Below are 19,108 nucleotides of genomic sequence, written 5' to 3'. Positions count from 1 at the left end.
GTTCAGATTTTTTTTGTTTCCCCCACAATTGTTTTTTGCCCGTCTCTGATCTACTTCACCAGTAGCAAGGAGGTTATCCAGTAAGCTGTGGTCTTGGTACTTAATATCACATTTCTCACTGACCAATGCTTTGAAAGATGGCAAGGGTCTCTCATTAACAGATTACACCTCGGATTCCACAATCAATCAAATGTATTTATAAAACCCTTTTAACATCAGCCAATGTCACAAAGTGCTGTACAGAAACCCACCCTAAAACCCCAAACAGCAAGCAATGCAGATGTAGAAGTACGTTGGCTAGGAAAAATTCACTAGAAAGGCAGAAACCTTGAGGGGAACCAGGCTCTGAGGAGTAGCCAGTCCTCTTCTGGCTGTACCGTTTGGAGATTATAGCAGAACATGGCCAAGATGTTCAAACGTACAAAGATGACCAGCAGGGTCAAATAATTATAATCGCAGTGGTTGAAGAGGGTGCATCTCCGGAGTAAATGTCAGTAGGCTTTTCATAGCCGAGCATTCAGAGTTAGAGACAGCAGGTGCGGAAGAGGGAGTCGAAAATAGCATGTCCGGGACAAGGTAGCACTTCCGGTGAACACTGTCTGGTACATACGGTATGAACACAACCACCAGGTAAGTTGACTGAACACATTCTCATTTCCAGCAATGGCTTGGGGAATAGTTACAGGGGAGAGGGGATGAATGAGCCAATTGTAAGCTGGGGATGATTAGGTGGCCATGATGGTATTATGGGCCAGATTTTGGAAATTAGCCAGGATACCGGGGTTAACACCCCGACAATACGTGCCATGGGATCTTTAGTGACCACAGAAAGTCAGGACACCCGTTTAATGTCCCATCCGAAAGATGGCACCCGACACAGGGCAATGTCCCCAATCACTGCCCTGGGGCATTGGATTTTGTTTTTGATCAGAGGAAAGGGTGCCTCCTCCTACCCTCCAACACCACTTCCAGCAGCATCTGGTCTCTCATCCAGGACCAGGACCAACCATGCTTAGCTTCAGAAGCAAGCCAGCAGGGTGGTATGCTGCTGGCTGTATGTCTGGTACATACAGTATGAACACAATCACACATTTACTGAGTTAAACTGTCCATGTGTCCAATCAGAGGTGCAGAAAACGAGGATAGAGAGAGAAGTCAAAGATTAGCTTTAGGCTTTCACCCAAGATAGTGTATATGTACAGTGAATTCGGAAAGTATTCAGACCCCTTGACTTTTTCCACATTTTATGTTTAGAAGTTTGACTTCTAAAATTGATTAAAATGTTTTTTCCCCCTCATCAATCTACACATGATACCCCATAATGACAAAGCCAAAACAGGTTTTATTTTTTTTTGAATCACTGAAATATCACATTTACATGCAGTACCAGTCAAAAGTTTGGACATCTACTCATTCCAGGGTTTATTTTATTTTTGACCAATTTTTACATTGTAGAATAATAGTGAAGACATCAAAACTATGAAATAACATGCATGTAGTAACCAGAAAATGTTACCTTTTCAAAACATATATTTTATATTTGCGATTCTTCAGAGTAGCCACCCTCTGCCTTGATGACAACTTTGCACGCTCTTGGCATTCTCTCAACCAGCTTCATGAGGTAGTGACCTGGAATGCATCTCAATTAACAGATGTGCCTTGTTAAAATTTAATTTGTGGAATTTATTTTCTTCTTAATCCGTTTGAGCCAATCAGTTGTGTTGTGACAAGGTAGGGGTGGTATACAGAAGATAGCTCTATTTGGTAAAAGACCAAGTCCATATTGTTGCAGGAACAGCTGAAATAAGCAAAGAGAAATGACAGTCCATGACTTTAATACATGAAGGTAATTTCAAGAAGTTTCTTCAAGTGCTAAGATGAAACTGGCTCTCATGAGGACCGCCACAGGAAAGGAAGACCCAGAGTTAACTCTGCTGCAGAGGATAAGTTCATTAGAGTTACCAGTCTCAGCAATTACCAATTATCTGCACGTCATATTGCACCTCATAGAGTTCAAGTAACAGACATATCTCAACATCAACTGTTCAGAGGGAACAGCGTGAATCAGGCCTTCATGGTCGAATTGCTGCAAAGAAACCACTACTAAAGGACACCAATAAGAAAGGAAAGGGAAGAGACTTGTTTGGGCCAAGAAACACGAGCAATGGACATTAGTCCATTGATGAGTCCAAATTTGAGATTTTTGGTTCCAACCGCCGTGTCTTTGTGGGACACAGTGTAGGTTAATGGATGATCTCTGCGTGTGTGGTTCCCACTGTGAAGCATGGAGGAGGATGTGTGATGGTGTGGGGGTGCTTTGCAGATGAAACTGTCTGTGATTTATTGAGAATTCAAGGCACACTGAACCAGCATGGATATCACATTATTCTGCAGCGATCCGCCATCCCATCTGTTTTGCACTTAGTGGGACAATCATTTTGTTTTTCAACAGGACATTGACCCAAAACACACCTCCAGGCTGTGTAAGGGCTATTTCTCCAAGAAGGAGATTGATGGAGTGCTGCATCAGATGACCTGGCCTCCACAATCACCCAACCTCAACCCAATTGACATGGTTTGGGATGAGTTGGACCGCAGAATGAAGGAAAAGCAGCCAAGCATATGTGGAAACTCCTTCAAGACTGTTGGAAAAGTTTTCCAGGTGAATACCTCATGAAGCTGGTTGAGAGAATGCAAAGCTGTCAAGGCAAAGAGTGGTTACTTGTAGAATCTTGAAGAATCTCAAATTGAAAATATATTCTGATTTGTATAACTTTTTTACTACACGATTCCATATGTGTTATTTCATAGTTTGGATGTCTTCACTGTTATTCTACAATGTAGAAAATAGTAAAAATAAAGAAAAACCCTTGAATGGGTAGTTGTCATCTTTTGATCGGTTCTGTAAGTATTCAGACCCTTTACTCAGTACTTTGTTGAAGCACCTTTGGCAGCGATTCGGCCTCAAATATTCTTGAGTATGATGCTACAAGCTTGGCACACCTGTATTTGAGGAGTTATTCCCATTCTTCTCTGCAGATCCTCGGGGCCACTCAAGGACATTGAGACAAGTCCCGAAGCTGTTGTATTGGCTGTGTGCTTGGGGTTGTTGTCCTGTTTGAAGGTGAACCTTTGCCCCAGTCTGAGGTCTTTCGCGCTCTGGAGAAGGTTTTCATCAAGGATCTCTCTGTACTTTTATCCATTTATATTTCCCTCCATCCTGACTAGTCTCCTAATCCTTGCTGTTGTAAAACATCCCCACAGCATGATGCTGCCACCACACTGCTTTACCGTAGGGATGGTGCCAGGTTTCCTCCAGACGTGACGCTTAGCATTCAGGCCAAAGAGTTCAATTTTGGTTTTGATCAGACCAGAGAACCTTGTTTCTCATTTTCTGAGAGTCCTTTAGGTTCCTTTTAGCAAACTCGAAGCGGGCCACTATACCATAAAGTCCTGATAGGTGGAGTGCTGCAGAGATGGTTGTTTTTCTCGAAGGTTTTCCCATCTCCACAGAGGAATTCTGGAGCTCTGTCAAAGTGACCATCGGGTTTTTGGTCACCTCCCTGACCAATTCCCTTCTCCCCCGATTGCTCAGTTTGGCCAGGCAGACAGCTCTATGAAGTGTCTTGGTGGTTCCAAACTTCTTCCATTTAAGAGTGATGGAGGCCACTGTGTTATTGGGTACGTTCAATGACGCAGACATTTTTTGGTACCCTTCCCCAGATCTGTGCCTTGACCTAATCCTGTCTCTGAGCTCTTCGGACAATTCCTTCGAACTCATGGCTTGGTTTTTGTTCTGATATGCACTGTCAACTGTGGGACCTTTATATTGACTGCTGCGTGCCTTTCCAAATAATTTCCAATCAATTTAATTTAAAACGCAGCACACTACTGCTCATGCTTCCAGGTGATATTTATTTACTTGAAGTTTCCTCTCAATGTCCCTTCCCCTGCGTGACATCTTGACCATTTCTATTCCAATGTGTATCAGAGACCTAATGGATGTCCAGCTTGTACAATGACAAGCAACCAGATTTGACTGACAACTCCAGCACCTGCAGAAAGTACCTGAATGTGCATATGTTCTTTAGCTTTTGTGGAATCAATTGAATTTTCCACAGATGGACTCCATTTAAGTTGTAGAAACATCTCAAGGATGATCAATGGAAACAGGATGCACCTGAGCTCAATTTCGAGTCTCATAGCAATGGGTCTGAATAATTATGTAAATAAGATTGTTTTTTTATTTCTAATTTGCAAAAATTATCAAACTTTTTTTCCCTTGTCATTATGGGGTTTTGTGTGTAGATTGAGGATTTTATTTAATCCATTTTAGAATAAGGCTGTAATGTAACAACGTGAAAAAAGTTAGGGGGTCTGAATGCTTACCGAATGCACTGCACAGTTTGGATGTGTCCCAAATGGCACCCTATTCACTACAGTGCACTACTTTTGACCAGAGCTTTGTTGGCCCTGGTCAAATGTATTGCTGTCAATAGGAGAATAGGGTGCCATTTGAGTCTGACTTTGGATGGTGTTTTCTAACGCCTCCACCTATACCTCAGCTGAGTATATGACCTCTGACCTCTGCCCTGTGTGATGTCATCAGCTATCATCCAGAAGCCCCTGAGCTGCAAATCAGAAAGATGGCTGACCTGTGTTTCCTGGTTCAGCACTATGAGCTGGCCTACAGCTGCTACCACACGGCCAAGAAGGACTTCTTATCTGACCAGGCCATGCTCTATGCCGCTGGAGCGCTGGTGAGAACACACACACAGAAAGGGAGAGAGAGATGTGGCACACACACACACTGTTGTGGAAATTCTAATCAATAAGAAGGAGAGACAAGGTCAATCACTGATCAGAATATTACTTTATTCACAACTTATTTATAATGCGGCATAGAGTAATTGCTCTGCAATAATGAGGCTGGTTGACTCAACAGTGAGCTGCTCTGACATACAAAGAATGTCAAATATATTTTATAGCAAAGATGCACCTTCTTAGTCTACATGACAAACAACAGATGTATGGAATGGGTCACAAGGTGATACTTGATATATGAGAAAGCAGTATCCCCCTGCCAGATGGCATTTGTTATGAAGACCTTTCTTATTCTACAGAGTTAGCCCCCGAAGATCTAGTCCCTGGTCCTTCACAGTACAGAAACACCAACTCATTCTATGGCATAAATCAATTGTAAAGTCCTGAGGGGAGTGAGCCTCTGGGTCATACACTATCCCAAGATAGGTGCAACATCAGAGATGACGTACAGTGGTTCCAGACACTACCATACACACCTTTTCTCAGACCTGATCTCCCCCAAGTCCAAAGGAGGGAGTAACTGGTGCACAGACATTCTGGAGACAAGTAATTGGTTCCCCATTTAATCACATGGTTTAAAATAGGTAAATACACATTCACATATGAAGACAATGTTCCAGCCTGTCCTCTTCTCTTTCTGATATTCTGCATAGCAAAAGGGACATGTGATAGACAAGCCTGACTTCTCCCCTCTCTGGGCCCCAGATGACTGAAGCCTATATGAGGGCGGAAGTGCAACTGCTAACATCAGAGTCCAAAGGGATACATTCTAATAGCAAGAGTTCAACAGTTCAATCAAATAAGCATATTATGCAGATAAGACATCTTAATAATCTATATTACATTTACATTACATTACATTTAAGTCATTTAGCAGACGCTCTTATCCAGAGCGACTTACAAATTGGTGAATTCACCTTCTGACATCAGTGGAACAGCCACTTTACAATAGTGCATCTAAATCATTTAAGGGGGGGTGAGAAGGATTGCTTTATCCTATCCTAGGTATTCCTGAAGAGGTGGGGTTTCAGGTGTCTCCGGAAGGTGGTGATTGACTCCGCTGTCCTGGCGTCGTGAGGGAGTTTGTTCCACCATTGGGGGGCCAGAGCAGCGAACAGTTTTGACTGGGCTGAGCGGGAACTGTACTTCCTCAGTGGTAGGGAGGCGAGCAGGCCAGAGGTGGATGAACGCAGTGCCCTTGTTTGGGTGTAGGGCCTGATCAGAGCCTGGAGGTACTGCGGTGCCGTTCCCCTCACAGCTCCGTAGGCAAGCACCATGGTCTTGTAGCGGATGCGAGCTTCAACTGGAAGCCAGTGGAGAGAGCGGAGGAGCGGGGTGACGTGAGAGAACTTGGGAAGGTTGAACACCAGACGGGCTGCGGCGTTCTGGATGAGTTGTAGGGGTTTAATGGCACAGGCAGGGAGCCCAGCCAACAGCGAGTTGCAGTAATCCAGACGGGAGATGACAAGTGCCTGGATTAGGACCTGCGCCGCTTCCTGTGTGAGGCAGGGGCGTACTCTGCGGATGTTGTAGAGCATGAACCTACAGGAACGGGCCACCGCCTTGATGTTAGTTGAGAACGACAGGGTGTTGTCCAGGATCACGCCAAGGTTCTTAGCGCTCTGGGAGGAGGAAACAATGGAGTTGTCAACCGTGATGGCGAGATCATGGAACGGGCAGTCCTTCCCCGGGAGGAAGAGCAGCTCCGTCTTGCCGAGGTTCAGCTTGAGGTGGTGATCCGTCATCCACACTGATATGTCTGCCAGACATGCAGAGATGCGATTCGCCACCTAGTCATCAGAAGGAGGAAAGGAGAAGATTAATTGTGTGTCGTCTGCATAGCAATGATAGGAGAGACCATGTGAGGTTATGACAGAGCCAAGTGACTTGGTGTATAGCGAGAATAGGAGAGGGCCTAGAACAGAGCCCTGGGGGACACCAGTGGTGAGAGCGCGTGGCGAGGAGACAGATTCTCGCCACGCCACCTGGTAGGAGCGACCTGTCAGGTAGGACGCAATCCAAGCGTGGGCCGCACCGGAGATGCCCAACTCGGAGAGGGTGGAGAGGAGGATCTGATGGTTCACAGTGTCGAAGGCAGCCGATAGGTCTAGAAGGATGAGAGCAGAGGAGAGAGAGTTAGCTTTAGCAGTGCGGAGCGCCTCCGTGATACAGAGAAGAGCAGTCTCAGTTGAATGACTAGTCTTGAAACCTGACTGATTTGGATCAAGAAGGTCATTCTGAGAGAGATAGCGGGAGAGCTGGCCAAGGACGGCACGTTCAAGAGTTTTGGAGAGAAAAGAAAGAAGGGATACTGGTCTGTAGTTGTTGACATCAGAGGGATCGAGTGTAGGTTTTTTCAGAAGGGGTGCAACTCTCGCTCTCTTGAAGACGGAAGGGACGTAGCCAGCGGTCAGGGATGAGTTGATGAGCGAGGTGAGGTAAGGGAGAAGGTCTCCGGAAATGGTCTGGAGAAGAGAGGAGGGGATAGGGTCAAGCGGGCAGGTTGTTGGGCGGCCGGCCGTCACAAGAAGCGAGATTTCATCTGGAGAGAGAGGGGAGAAAGAGGTCAGAGCACAGGGTAGGGCAGTGTGAGCAGAACCAGCGGTGTCGTTTGACTTAGCAAACGAGGATCGGATGTCGTCGACCTTCTTTTCAAAATGGTTGACGATATTACTGAGCTAATTCTGATTCTTCTGCCACAATAATCAGATAACCTACACAGATAAACACAAGTGAATACTGTACATGCTCTCACACACACACACACACACACGTCACATGCACACACACACAGTACATTGTCATGAAGGTAATGAACAGTCTTGTAGAAAGGACACAGCAGGAGCAAAGGTTCAGGTGCCAGAAAGTTAGTGCTTAGTAGCAGTAGCACATGCAGTACAATACTGTGGCTGAGCACACACCAATCTTTCCTGCACCTCTGAATGACGTCAACAAAACAACAGAGTCCTGAGCAGTGCGGTATCTACCACAGACTAGAAAAAGAGGCAATGTGGAGTTTGTCCTAGCATTCCGCTGTGTTAACGATGCGGCCACGCCTCATGGCTATCTGGGTCACGGGAATATTAACAGCAGACCTGTTTGTGTTTGAAACTCGTACAGGTGCGTGTGTTTGTAATAGCCAGAATATGTTTGACATTCTGATGTTGTCTGGAGCTGTGACGTGTCCATTCCTATCCTCCACACACCCACCATATTACCACTTATGACACTCAACACTAATTGATATTTGAATATATGAGAAATGGATATATTTTAAATGGTTTTCATTCTCCTCTCATATTGCTGCACCCTCTTTCTCGTTATCTCTCTGTTTCTCTGTCGGTCTGTCTGTAGGAGATGGCAGCAGTGTCTGCGTTTCTCCAGGGTGGGGCTCCACGGCCGTATCCAGCACACTATATGGACACGGCAATTCAGACCTACAGAGATGTGTGCAAGTACGGCATTGACACACACAGCTGCATGTGTTGTCACAAAAACACACATTGATTAACAATATCCAGGAAGCTAAAATACCCAGCCTCATATCTCAACAGCCGCATACAAGTCACAAAACACACAACTACAATGCACTGGCTCTCCAACTCCTGTGGTAGTGTGTATGAATGTTTTATAAATGTCCCACCCCACAGGAACAAGGTCCTAGCTGAGCGTTGTGCTCTGTTCAGTGCTGAGGTACTGAAGAGTCAGGCCAAGTACTCTGATGCTGCTACCCTCCTCATCAAGATGACCAGTGAGGTGAGAAGAACACACTACTTCTCATTTGGACCACAGGTTCTATGTTTTTATTCTGTAGATTGACCTCTGGCTCTGTGCATTTCTGTGGAAGTCAGATTATTGAATGTTACGTGTATCATATACAGTTGAAGTCGGAAGTTTACACCCACTTAACTCATTTTTTAACCACTCCACAAATTTCTTGTTAACAAACTATAGTTTTGGCAAGTCGTTTAGGACATCTACTTTGTGAATGACACAAGTAATTTTTCCAACAATTGTTTACAGACAGATTATTTAACTTATAATTCCCGGTATCACAATTCCAGTGGGTCAGAAGTTTACATACACTAAGTTGACTGTGCCTTTTAAATAGCTTTGAAAATTCCAGAAAATGTCATGGCTTGAGAAGCTTCTGATAGGCTAATTGACATAATTTGAGTCAATTGGAGTTGTACCTGTGGGTGTATTTCAAGGCCTACCTTCAAACTCAGTGCCTCTTTGCTTGACATCATGGGAAAATCAAAAGAAATCAGCCAAGACCTCAGAGGGAAAGGAAGGAGACTCGTTCTGTCTCCTAGAGATAAACATACTTTGGTGCAAAAAGTGCAAATCAATCCCAGAACAACAGCAAAGGACCTTGTGAAGATGCTGGAGGAAACGGGTACAAAAGTATCTATATCCACAGCAAGGAGGAAGCTACTGCTCCAAAACCGCCATAAAAAAGCAGATTACAGTTTGCAACTGCACTTGGGGACAAAGATGGTACTTTTTGGAGAAATATCCTCTGGTCTGATGAAACAAAAATATAACTGTTTGGCCATAATAACCATCGTTATGGAGGAAAAATGTGGAGGCATGCAAGCCGAAGAACACCATCCCAACAGTGAAACACGGGGGTGGCAGCATCATGTTGTGGGGGTGCACTTCACAAAATAGATGACATCATGAGGAAGAAAATTATGTGGATATATTGAAGCAACATCTCAAGACATCAGTCACGAAGTTAAAGCTTGGTCGCAAATGGGTCTTCCAAATGGAAAATGACCCCAAGCATACTTCCAAAGTTGTGCCAAAATGGCTTAAGGACAACAAGTCAAGGTATTGGAGTGGCCATCACAAAGCCCTGACCTCCAATCTTATAGAAAATCTGTCGGGCTGAACTGAAAAAGCGTGTGCGAGCAAGGAGGCCTACAAACCTGACTCAGTTACTGTCAGCTCTGTCAGGAGGAATGGGCCAAAATTCACCCAACTTATTGTGGGAAGCTTGTGGAAGGCTACCCAAAATGTTTGACCCAAGTTAAACAATTTAAAGGCAATGCTACCAAATACTAATTGAGTGTATGTAAACTTCTGACCCACTGGGAATGTGATGAAAGAAATAAAAGCTGAAATAAGTCATTCTCTCTACAATTATTCTGACATTTCACATTCTTAAAATGAAGTGGTGACCCTAACTGACCTGAGACAGGGAATTTTTGCTAGGATTAAATGTCAGGAAATGTGAAATACTGAGTTTAAATGTATTTGGCTAAGGTGTATGTGAACTTCCGAATTACACTGTATTTATGTGTGAAACCTTTAATGTTGCTGCCTGCCACTGTCTTGAACAGGTCTCTCTGTACAAATAAAGGTTAAATTAATGTGTATGTGTGATATGTCCATGGTATTAGCTAACCTGTATGTCTCAATCTCACTCTCAGGATTCTGATCTGTGTTCTGCCCTCCTATTGGAGCAAGCAGCCCACTGCTTCATTAACATGCGAAACCCCATGGTTAGGAAGTTTGCCTTCCACATGATCCTGGCAGGACACCGCTTCAGCAAGGCAGGACAGGTAAGTGGAACACAACCTGTGTTCGTGCATATTTGTTTGTGCATACCTGTGTGTATGCACAAACAGCCAGGCCTTTTAAAAACAGAACTAGGTTATTCATGTTTGCTGACATTTATTACTAATTTAAAAAATGTTTGATCATCAGATGAACAGAACAAGGTGATCTGAGATAGACCGGTGATTTACAGGTAGCTAGGTGGGTCAGAGAGGTTTAAGACTTGTTGTCTTCTATGTTCAGAGCAGCATGATGTCAATGAAGTTCTCGAACCGTTAGAGCATTCCATTTATAACTTTTGACTGATTGTACTCTTTCCCTCTCGTTTTCCCCTCTGTTCTGTCATTTTCTGCTTTTCTTTCTTTGTGTTCCATCTTCTTGCTCTCCCTCTCTACCTGTACCTTGTTCCCTCTTCCCCACCCTCTCTATCCCTCTCTCCCATTTCCCCCTCCCTGTCTTCGTCCCCCCACATGCCACCTCTCTCTCACTCGCTGTAGAAGCGTCATGCATTGCGGTGTTACTGCCAGGCCATGCAGGTGTATAAGGGTAAAGGCTGGTCCCTGGCTGAGGACCATATCAACTTCACTATCGGCCGCCAGTCCTTTACGCTGCGCCAACCAGAGAACGCTGTCTTAGCCTTCAGACACATCCTCACCAACGACAGCCAGCAGACCGCCACACAGCAGGGAGCCTTCCTCCGGGAGTACCTCTATGTCTACAGGGTAACACTCACAATGTTAATACAACCATATCACAACCATAACACATTGTTAGCAGGGAGCCTTCCTCATAGACATGAAAAGATGACAACACAACCTATACATAACCGTGATACAACCTCAGGGATCCTTCCTTAGTCACACTCTGTCCCACTGTTTCTGAAGAAACATTCACCTGAAATCTGACAATTCATCTCAAGTATGTGGACACACACACTACAGAACTTGTCCTTCACAAACCGGTTATATTAGTACTGCTCTCTGATTAATACATCAAAGAACTTTAAGCCTATGCGTCAGCTCCAGAATATCAATGTGATTTAAGAGTTTGGTTATTAAAATAAGTTACTTCTAGTAGAATTCTAGTGTGTGCTTTTAGGAATCGGAAATGTGTTGAGCTTGGTCTGGATGAGTCAGAAGTGCTTGTGTGCGCGTGTGTTCTTACCCTCCACCAGTGAGGAAGCTGTGTGTGTGCGAGCTGAACCCAATTTTAAGTCTTGATTATTATAGCACTAACTCAGCATGCAGAGTCCGTTAGTGAGTCTTGCACAAGCTATATTTTAGTGTGTGTGTAATGTTCGGCTTCAGTGTTTGTTGACAGTATGTCCTTACTCTACCTGTTCCTCCAGAATGTGCCAGGGTTGTGTGAGGTGGCACTACCCCAGCTGCCCCTACCCTGCATCAACAGCTCTGCTACCAGGGTCTACTTTGGCCACGAACGCCGCCTGGCAGAGGGTAAGACTGACACACACACAAATTTCACCGCCAAGCATTGCTCCCCAGTCACATATTTAAAGCTGCTAAATAACTGTGTGTATACAGTGGGGAGAACAAGTATTTGATACACTGCCGATTTTGCAGGTTTTCCTACTTACAAAGCATGTAGAGGTATGTCATTTTTATCATGGGTACACTTCAACTGTGAGACGGAATTTAAACAAAAATCCAGAACTACCAACCAGTAAGAATTCCAGCTCTCACAGACCTGTTAGTTTTTCTTTAAGAAGCCCTCTTGTTCTACACTCATTACCTGTGTTAACTGCACCTGTTTGAACTCGTTACCTGTATAAAAGACACCTGTCCACACAATCAAACAGACTCTAACCTCTCCACAATGGCCAAGACCAGATAGCTGTGTAAGGACATCAGGGATAAAATTGTAGACCTGGACAAGGCAGGAATGAGCTACAGGACAATAGGCAAGCAGCTTGGTGAGAAGGCAACAACTGTTGGCTCAATTATTAGAAAATGGAAGAAGTTCAAGATGATGGTCAATCACCAACGGTCTGGGGCTCAATGCAAGAACTCACCTCATGGGGCATGAATGATCATGAGGAAGGTGAGGGATCAGCCCAGAACTACACAGCAGGACCTGCTCAATGACCTGAAGAGAGCTGGGACCACAGTCTCAAAGAAAACCATTAGTAACACACTACGCCGTCATGGATTAAAATCCTGCAGCGCACGTAAAGTCCCCCTGCTCAAGCCAGCACATGTCCAGGCCCGTCTGAAGTTTTCTAATGACCATCTGGATGATCCAGAGGAGGAATGGTAGAAGGTCATGTGGTCTGATGAGACAAAAATTGAGCTTTTTGGTCTAAACTCCACTCGCCGTGTTTGGAGGAAGAAGAAGGATGAGTACAACCCCAAGTACACCATCCCAACCTTGAAGCATGAGGGTGGAAAAATCATTCTTTGGGGATACTTAGAAATCATACATGTTTGATTTTCTGGATTTTTGTTTTAGATTCCGTCTCTCCCAGTTGAAGTGTACCTATTATAACAATTACAGACCTCTACATGTTTTGTAAGTGGGAGAACCTGCATCGGCAGTGTATCAAATACTTGTTCTCCCCACTATGTATGTATGTATGTATGTATGTATGTATGTATGTATGTATGTATGTATGTATGTATGTATGTATGTATGTATGCATGTATGTATGTATGCATGTATGCATGTATGCATGTATGTATGTATGTATGTATGTATGTATGTATGTATGTATGTATGTATGTATGTATGTATGTATGTATGTATGTATGTATGTATGTATGTATGTATGTATGTATGTATGTATGTATGTATGTATGTATGTATGTATGTATGTATGTATGTATGTATGTATGTATGTATGTATGTATGTATGTATGTATGTATGTATGTATGTATGTATGTATGTATGTATGTATGTATGTATGTATGTATGTATGTATGTATGTATGTATGTATGTATGTATGTATGTATGTATGTATGTATGTATGTATGTATGTATGTATGTATGTATGTATGTATGTATGTATGTATGTATGTATGTATGTATGTATGTATGTATGTATGTATGTATGTATGTATGTATGTATGTATGTATGTATGTATGTATGTATGTATGTATGTATGTATGTATGTATGTATGTATGTATGTATGTATGTATGTATGTATGTATGTATGTATGTATGTATGTATGCATGTATGTATGTATGCATGTATGCATGTATGCATGTATGCATGTATGCATGTATGCATGTATGTATGTATGTAACAAAGGTTGTTTAAAGTAACCACCCTTTTCCTTGATGACAGCGTTGCACACTTGTCATTCTCTCAACCAGCTTCACATGGAATGTTTTTCCAACATGTGCTGAGCACCTGTTGGCATTTTTTTCCTTCATTCTACGGTCCAACTCAATTTGTCTGAGGTCGGGTGATTGTGGAGGCCAGGTAATCTGATGCAGCACTCCATCACTCTCCTTTGTAAAATAGCCCTTACACAGCCTGGAGGTGTGTTTTAGGTCATTGTCATGTTGAAGAACAAGTGATAGTCCCACTAAACGCAAACCAGATGGGATGGTGAATTGCTGTGGTAGCCATGCTGGTTAAGTGTGCCTTGAATTCTTAATAAATCCCCTGACTGTGTCATCAGCAAAGAACCATCACACCACCACCTCCATGCTTCACGATTGGAACCACACATTCGAGGATCATCCGCTCACCTACTCTGCGTCTCACAAAGACACAGCAATTGGAACCAAAAATCTAAAATGTTGACTCATCAAACCAAAGGACAGATTTCCACTGGTCTAATGTCCATTGCTCGTGGTTCTTGATGCAAGGAAGTCTCTTCTTATTGGTGTCCTTTTAGTATTAGTTTCCTTTCAGCAATTTGACCATGAAGGCCTGATTCACGCTGTTCCCTCTGAACAGTTGATGTTGAGATGTGTCTGTTACCTGAACTCTGCAATTTCTGAGGTGCAGTTAACTGTAATGAACTTATCCTCTGCAGCAGAGGTAACTCTGGGTCTTCCCTTCCTGTAGCGGTCCCCATGAGTGCCAGTTTCGTCATAGTGCTTTGCGACTGCATTTGTAGAAACTTTCAAAGTTCTCGTGCGCGTCGTTGGGGATGGGGGGGGGGGGTGTCATCGTTTGTGTGTGTCATTGTGTGTGTGTGTGTCGTCGGTCGGTGGGTGGGTGTGTGTGCGTGTCGTCATCGGTGTATCGTCGGTCGGTGGGTGTGCGTCATGGAAAGGGTGTGTGGGCGGGTGCGCGCCGTTGTCAGTTTGTGTGTGTCGTCGTCTCTCTGTGTGTGTGTGTCAGGGTTTCTATTATGAAATGTGGCACTAGACATTTGGACAGCAGCACTATAATGTACACCGGGGATATGGCCGATCAGTTTATACATGCAATAAAATGCAAATTAATTACTTACGAATCATACAATGTGATTTTCTGGATTTTTGTTTTAGATTCCGTCTCTCACAGTTGAAGTGTACCTATGATACAAAATTACAGACCTCTACATGCTTTGTACGTAGAAAAACATGCAAAATTGGCAGTGTATCAAATACTTGTTCTCCCCACTGTATATGTTTTCAAGATCCATACTGCCTCCAGCTCATGGCAAAGTGGTGTGTGATGCATTGATGAACCCTGCCTTCCGTTGCCTATGCATTTGAATGGCGAATGGGAATCGTGCTTCAATTACCAGTTGAGAAATTTAAATATTAGTTATTTTTAATGGTAACCCCAAAAATATTTTTAGCAGAACATTGCATTTAGAATTGTTGCACAATGATTGGCTTATAAAAGTGCTGCCTGACAGATTTTCTGCTTAAAAGGCTCTATCTGTATGCTGTGTGTGATAACTAAGATTCATAACGAATTTAACACCAATTTAATTCTACGAAATTATTCAAATGAACCCATAGACAGATGAGCATAACCCTTCAAATGTATTTACATCACCTGGTATTTTCATCAATGAATACCCCAAAAAGCATTATTTCGCAATCGGGTTTTGGTTAATCTTCATCTCTTGGTGTATGACTACTTTAAAACGTTTAGTATTTGGTCCCATATTCCTAGCACACAATGACTACGTCAAGCTTGTGACTACACACTTGTTGAATAGATTTGCTTTCGTTATGTTTTGCCCAATAGAAACAGAATGGTGAATGATAACTTTAGTTGAGTAGATAAGATATTTCTGAACACTTCTAAATTAATCCTGATATTGTCATTTTAATAATTGTATTTATTTTACATTTATTTAACTAGGCAAGTCAGTTAAGAACAAATTCTTATTTTCAATGACTGCCTAGGAACAAGTGGGTTAACTGGCTGTTCAGGGGCAGAATGACAGATTTGTACCTTGTCAGCTCGGGGGTTTGAACTTGCAACCTTGCGATTACTAGTACAACACTCTAACCACGAGGCTATCCTGCCGCCCCAATGAAGATTAGAGGCTTCAACAACACGATAAAATATCACCATTACCAATAACAGGGAGATGAGCATTTTTTTGACACAATACGTTATTCACCATTAACTTCCAAAATGCTGCAGTATAGAGCCAAATTGAATATTTTAGCTTCACTGCAAATGCATACGGAGGGTAGTGTATGTATCCCTTTTGCACCAACCTACTCACACAGTAATTGTTTTGATCCACAATGTCCTTGTCAAGTTGTGTTATTAATATATTTAATTTCCCAGGCATCTACTGGATAGTGCTTGTTTGATCCATAATGACCTGATTGATTGATAAATGTATTTATTGTGATATTGGTTATTGATCAGGTGAGAAGCAGGCTGCCACCCATGTGTCCTTGGACCAGGAGTTCGACCAGGACCTCGCTGCCGTGTGGCAGGACCTCGAGGAACAGTTGGTTGCCGCCGCCAACCGTGGGGTTGTCCCGTCAACGTTCTACCCTACCCAGTGCTGCCTCAACAGTCAAACAGACAATCTCCACTTCCCGCTGGCTGTAGTAGAAGGTAAGAACAGTTACTCTCCTCCGTACAACAACACTCCCATTTCCTCATCACTTTTCGTATCTCACTTTCTCATTAAAGAATGAGTCTGGAAACTCGATAGTTAGCCCATACAACCCCATACCTGCACCCACACACACTGAATGTATAAAACATTAGGAACACCTGCTTTTCATGACAGACTGACCAGGTGAATCCAAGTGAAAGCTATGATCCCTTACTAATGTCACTTGTTAAACCTCTCTGGGACATGTGGGACGCTAGCTCCCACCTCGCCAACAGTCAGTGAAATTGCAGGGTGCCAAATTCAAAACAACAGAAATCCCATAATAAAAATTCCTGAAACATACAAGTATTTTACACAATTTTAAAGATAAACGTCTTGTAAATCCAGCCACAGTGTCCAATTTCAAATAGGCTTTACGGTGAAAGCACACCAAACGATTATGTTAGGTCAGCACCTAGTCACAGAAAACCATAAAGCCATTTTCCAGCCAAGGAGAGCCCTCACAAAAGTCAGAAATAGCGATGAAATGAATCACTAACCTTTGATCTTCATCAGATGGCACTCACAGGACTTCATGTTACACAATAAATGTGTGTTTTGTTGGATAAAGTTAATCTTTATGTCCAAAAACCTAATTTGAAATTGTTGTTTTATGTTCAGAAATGCATTGTCTCAAACAAACATCCGGTGAACGTGCAGAGAGCCACATCAAGTTACAGAAATACTCATAATAAACATTGATTAAAGATACAAGTGTTATGCATGGAAATATCGATAAACTTCTCCTTAATGCAACTTCTCCTTAATGTCAGAATTCTAGAAGGCTTTACGGTGAAAGCACACCTTATGATTATGTTAGGTCAGCACCTGCTTACTTACAAGTCCTTAACTCTTCTTGATCTGCACTGTTGGTTAAGAAAATATTTACAAAGTAAATAAAAAGTAATAATAATTAACACGATAACAATAACAAGGCCACAGTTAAAGTTGGAAGTTTACATACTCTTTGATTAGTCATTAAAAAAGTCATTAAGTCTTGACTGAAGTCTTTACTAAGTCTTCAGTGGGATTTTTGTGTAAATTATTTTTTCATTCTTTTTATCCCCGATTTCGCAGTATCCAATTGTTTAGTAGCTCCTATCTTGTCTCATTGCTACAACTCCCGTACGGGCTCGGGAGAGACGAAGGTTGAAAGTCATGCGTCCTCTGATACACAACCCAACCAAGCCGCACTGCTTCTTAACACAGCGCGTATCCAAACCGGAAGCCAGCCGCCCCAATGTATCGGAGGAAACACTGTGCACCTGGCAACCTTGGTTAGCGTGCACTGCGCCCGGCCCGCCACATGAGTCGCTGGTGCACGATGAGACAAGGATATTCCTACCGACCAACGATAGGTTAATTGTGCACCCCACGGACCTCCCGGTCACGGATGGTTGCGACAGAAGAAAAGAATGGCTCAGGGGCCAGGTGACACCTGGAGCACTGAAATACAGACCGGGGAAGAGACAGGAAGACAGAAATGCTAGGGCTGTGATGAGCAAGAGACTGACTTTTCTATATATATATATATATATATATATATGAGATATCTCTCTCTCTCTCTCTCTCTCTCTCTGCCACCGTGCTTCTACACCTACATTGCTTGCTGTTTGGGGTTTTAGGTTGGGATTTTGTACAGCACTTTGAGATATCAGCTGATGTACGAAGGGCTATATAAATAAATTTGATTTGGAAGACCCATTTGCGACCAAGCTTTAACTTCCTGATTGATGTTGTTTCAATATATCCACATAGTTCTTTCCTCATGATGCCATATATTTTGTGAAGAGCACCAGTCTCTCCTGAAGCAAAGCACCCCCACAACATGATGCTGCCACCCCCGTGCTTAACGGTTGGGATGGTGCTCGTTGGCTTGCAAGCCTCCCCCTTTACCTCCAAACATAATGAATGTCATTATGGCAAAACGGTTCTATTTTTGTTTCATCAGACCAGAGGACGTTTCTCCAAAAAGCAGGATCTTTGTCCCAATGTGCAGTTGCAAACCGTCATCTGGCGGTTGTACCTGTTTCCTCCAGCATCTTCACAAGATCCTTTGCCGTTGTTCTGGGATTGATTTGCACTTTTTGCATCAAAGTACGTTCATCTCTAGGAGACGGAACGCATCTCCTTCCTGAGCGGTATGACGGCATGGTGTTTATACTTGCGTACTATTGTTTGTACAGATGAATGTGGTACCTTCAGGCGTTTGGAAATTACTCCCAAGGATGAACCAGACTTGTTGAGGTCTACAATTTTTGGCTGATTTCTTTTGATTTTCCCATGACGTCAAGCAAAGAGGCACTGAATTTGAAGGTAGGCCTTGAAATACATCCACAGGTACACCGCCAATTGATTCAAATGATGTCAATTAGCATATCAGAAGCTTCTAAAGCCATGACATCATTTTCTGGAATTTTCCAAGCCGTTTAAAATCTTGGAACTACCCATCCCGGATCCGGGAGAAATGTCATCAACTACACTAATTACCATCGCGCAGTGGTCAAAAAATATTACTAGAAAATATTCATATCCATGAAATCATAAGTGAAATATAGTGAAACACAGCTTAGCCTTTTGTTAATCAATCTGTCATCTCAGATTTTGAAATTATGCTTTACAGCCAAAGCAAGACAAGTGTTTCTGTAAGTTTATCGATAGCCTAGCATAGCATTATGTCCAG

The 19,108-nt window shown here is 43.0% G+C and overlaps 1 protein-coding gene across 4 annotated transcripts in view; it reads left to right on the top strand.

The window, feature by feature from the left end:
* Positions 1-19,108, top strand: part of trappc8 (trafficking protein particle complex subunit 8) — a 79,126-nt gene that overhangs the window by 29,981 nt on the left and 30,037 nt on the right. For all 4 annotated transcript variants that reach the window (XM_064935793.1, XM_064935792.1, XM_064935794.1 and 1 more), the window contains 7 exons: positions 4,610-4,760; positions 8,179-8,279; positions 8,475-8,580; positions 10,263-10,394; positions 10,887-11,111; positions 11,738-11,843; positions 16,188-16,382. In XM_064935793.1, the coding sequence (XP_064791865.1) occupies positions 4,610-4,760; positions 8,179-8,279; positions 8,475-8,580; positions 10,263-10,394; positions 10,887-11,111; positions 11,738-11,843; positions 16,188-16,382 (1,016 nt within the window). The remainder of the gene's footprint in view (positions 1-4,609; positions 4,761-8,178; positions 8,280-8,474; positions 8,581-10,262; positions 10,395-10,886; positions 11,112-11,737; positions 11,844-16,187; positions 16,383-19,108) is intronic.

This window comes from Oncorhynchus masou, chromosome 24, assembly GCF_036934945.1.
Source record: "Oncorhynchus masou masou isolate Uvic2021 chromosome 24, UVic_Omas_1.1, whole genome shotgun sequence".
Lineage (NCBI taxonomy): Eukaryota > Metazoa > Chordata > Actinopteri > Salmoniformes > Salmonidae > Oncorhynchus > Oncorhynchus masou.
The sequence above is the reverse complement of the archived record's forward strand: the minus strand, read 5'-3'. Positions and strand labels throughout refer to the sequence as shown.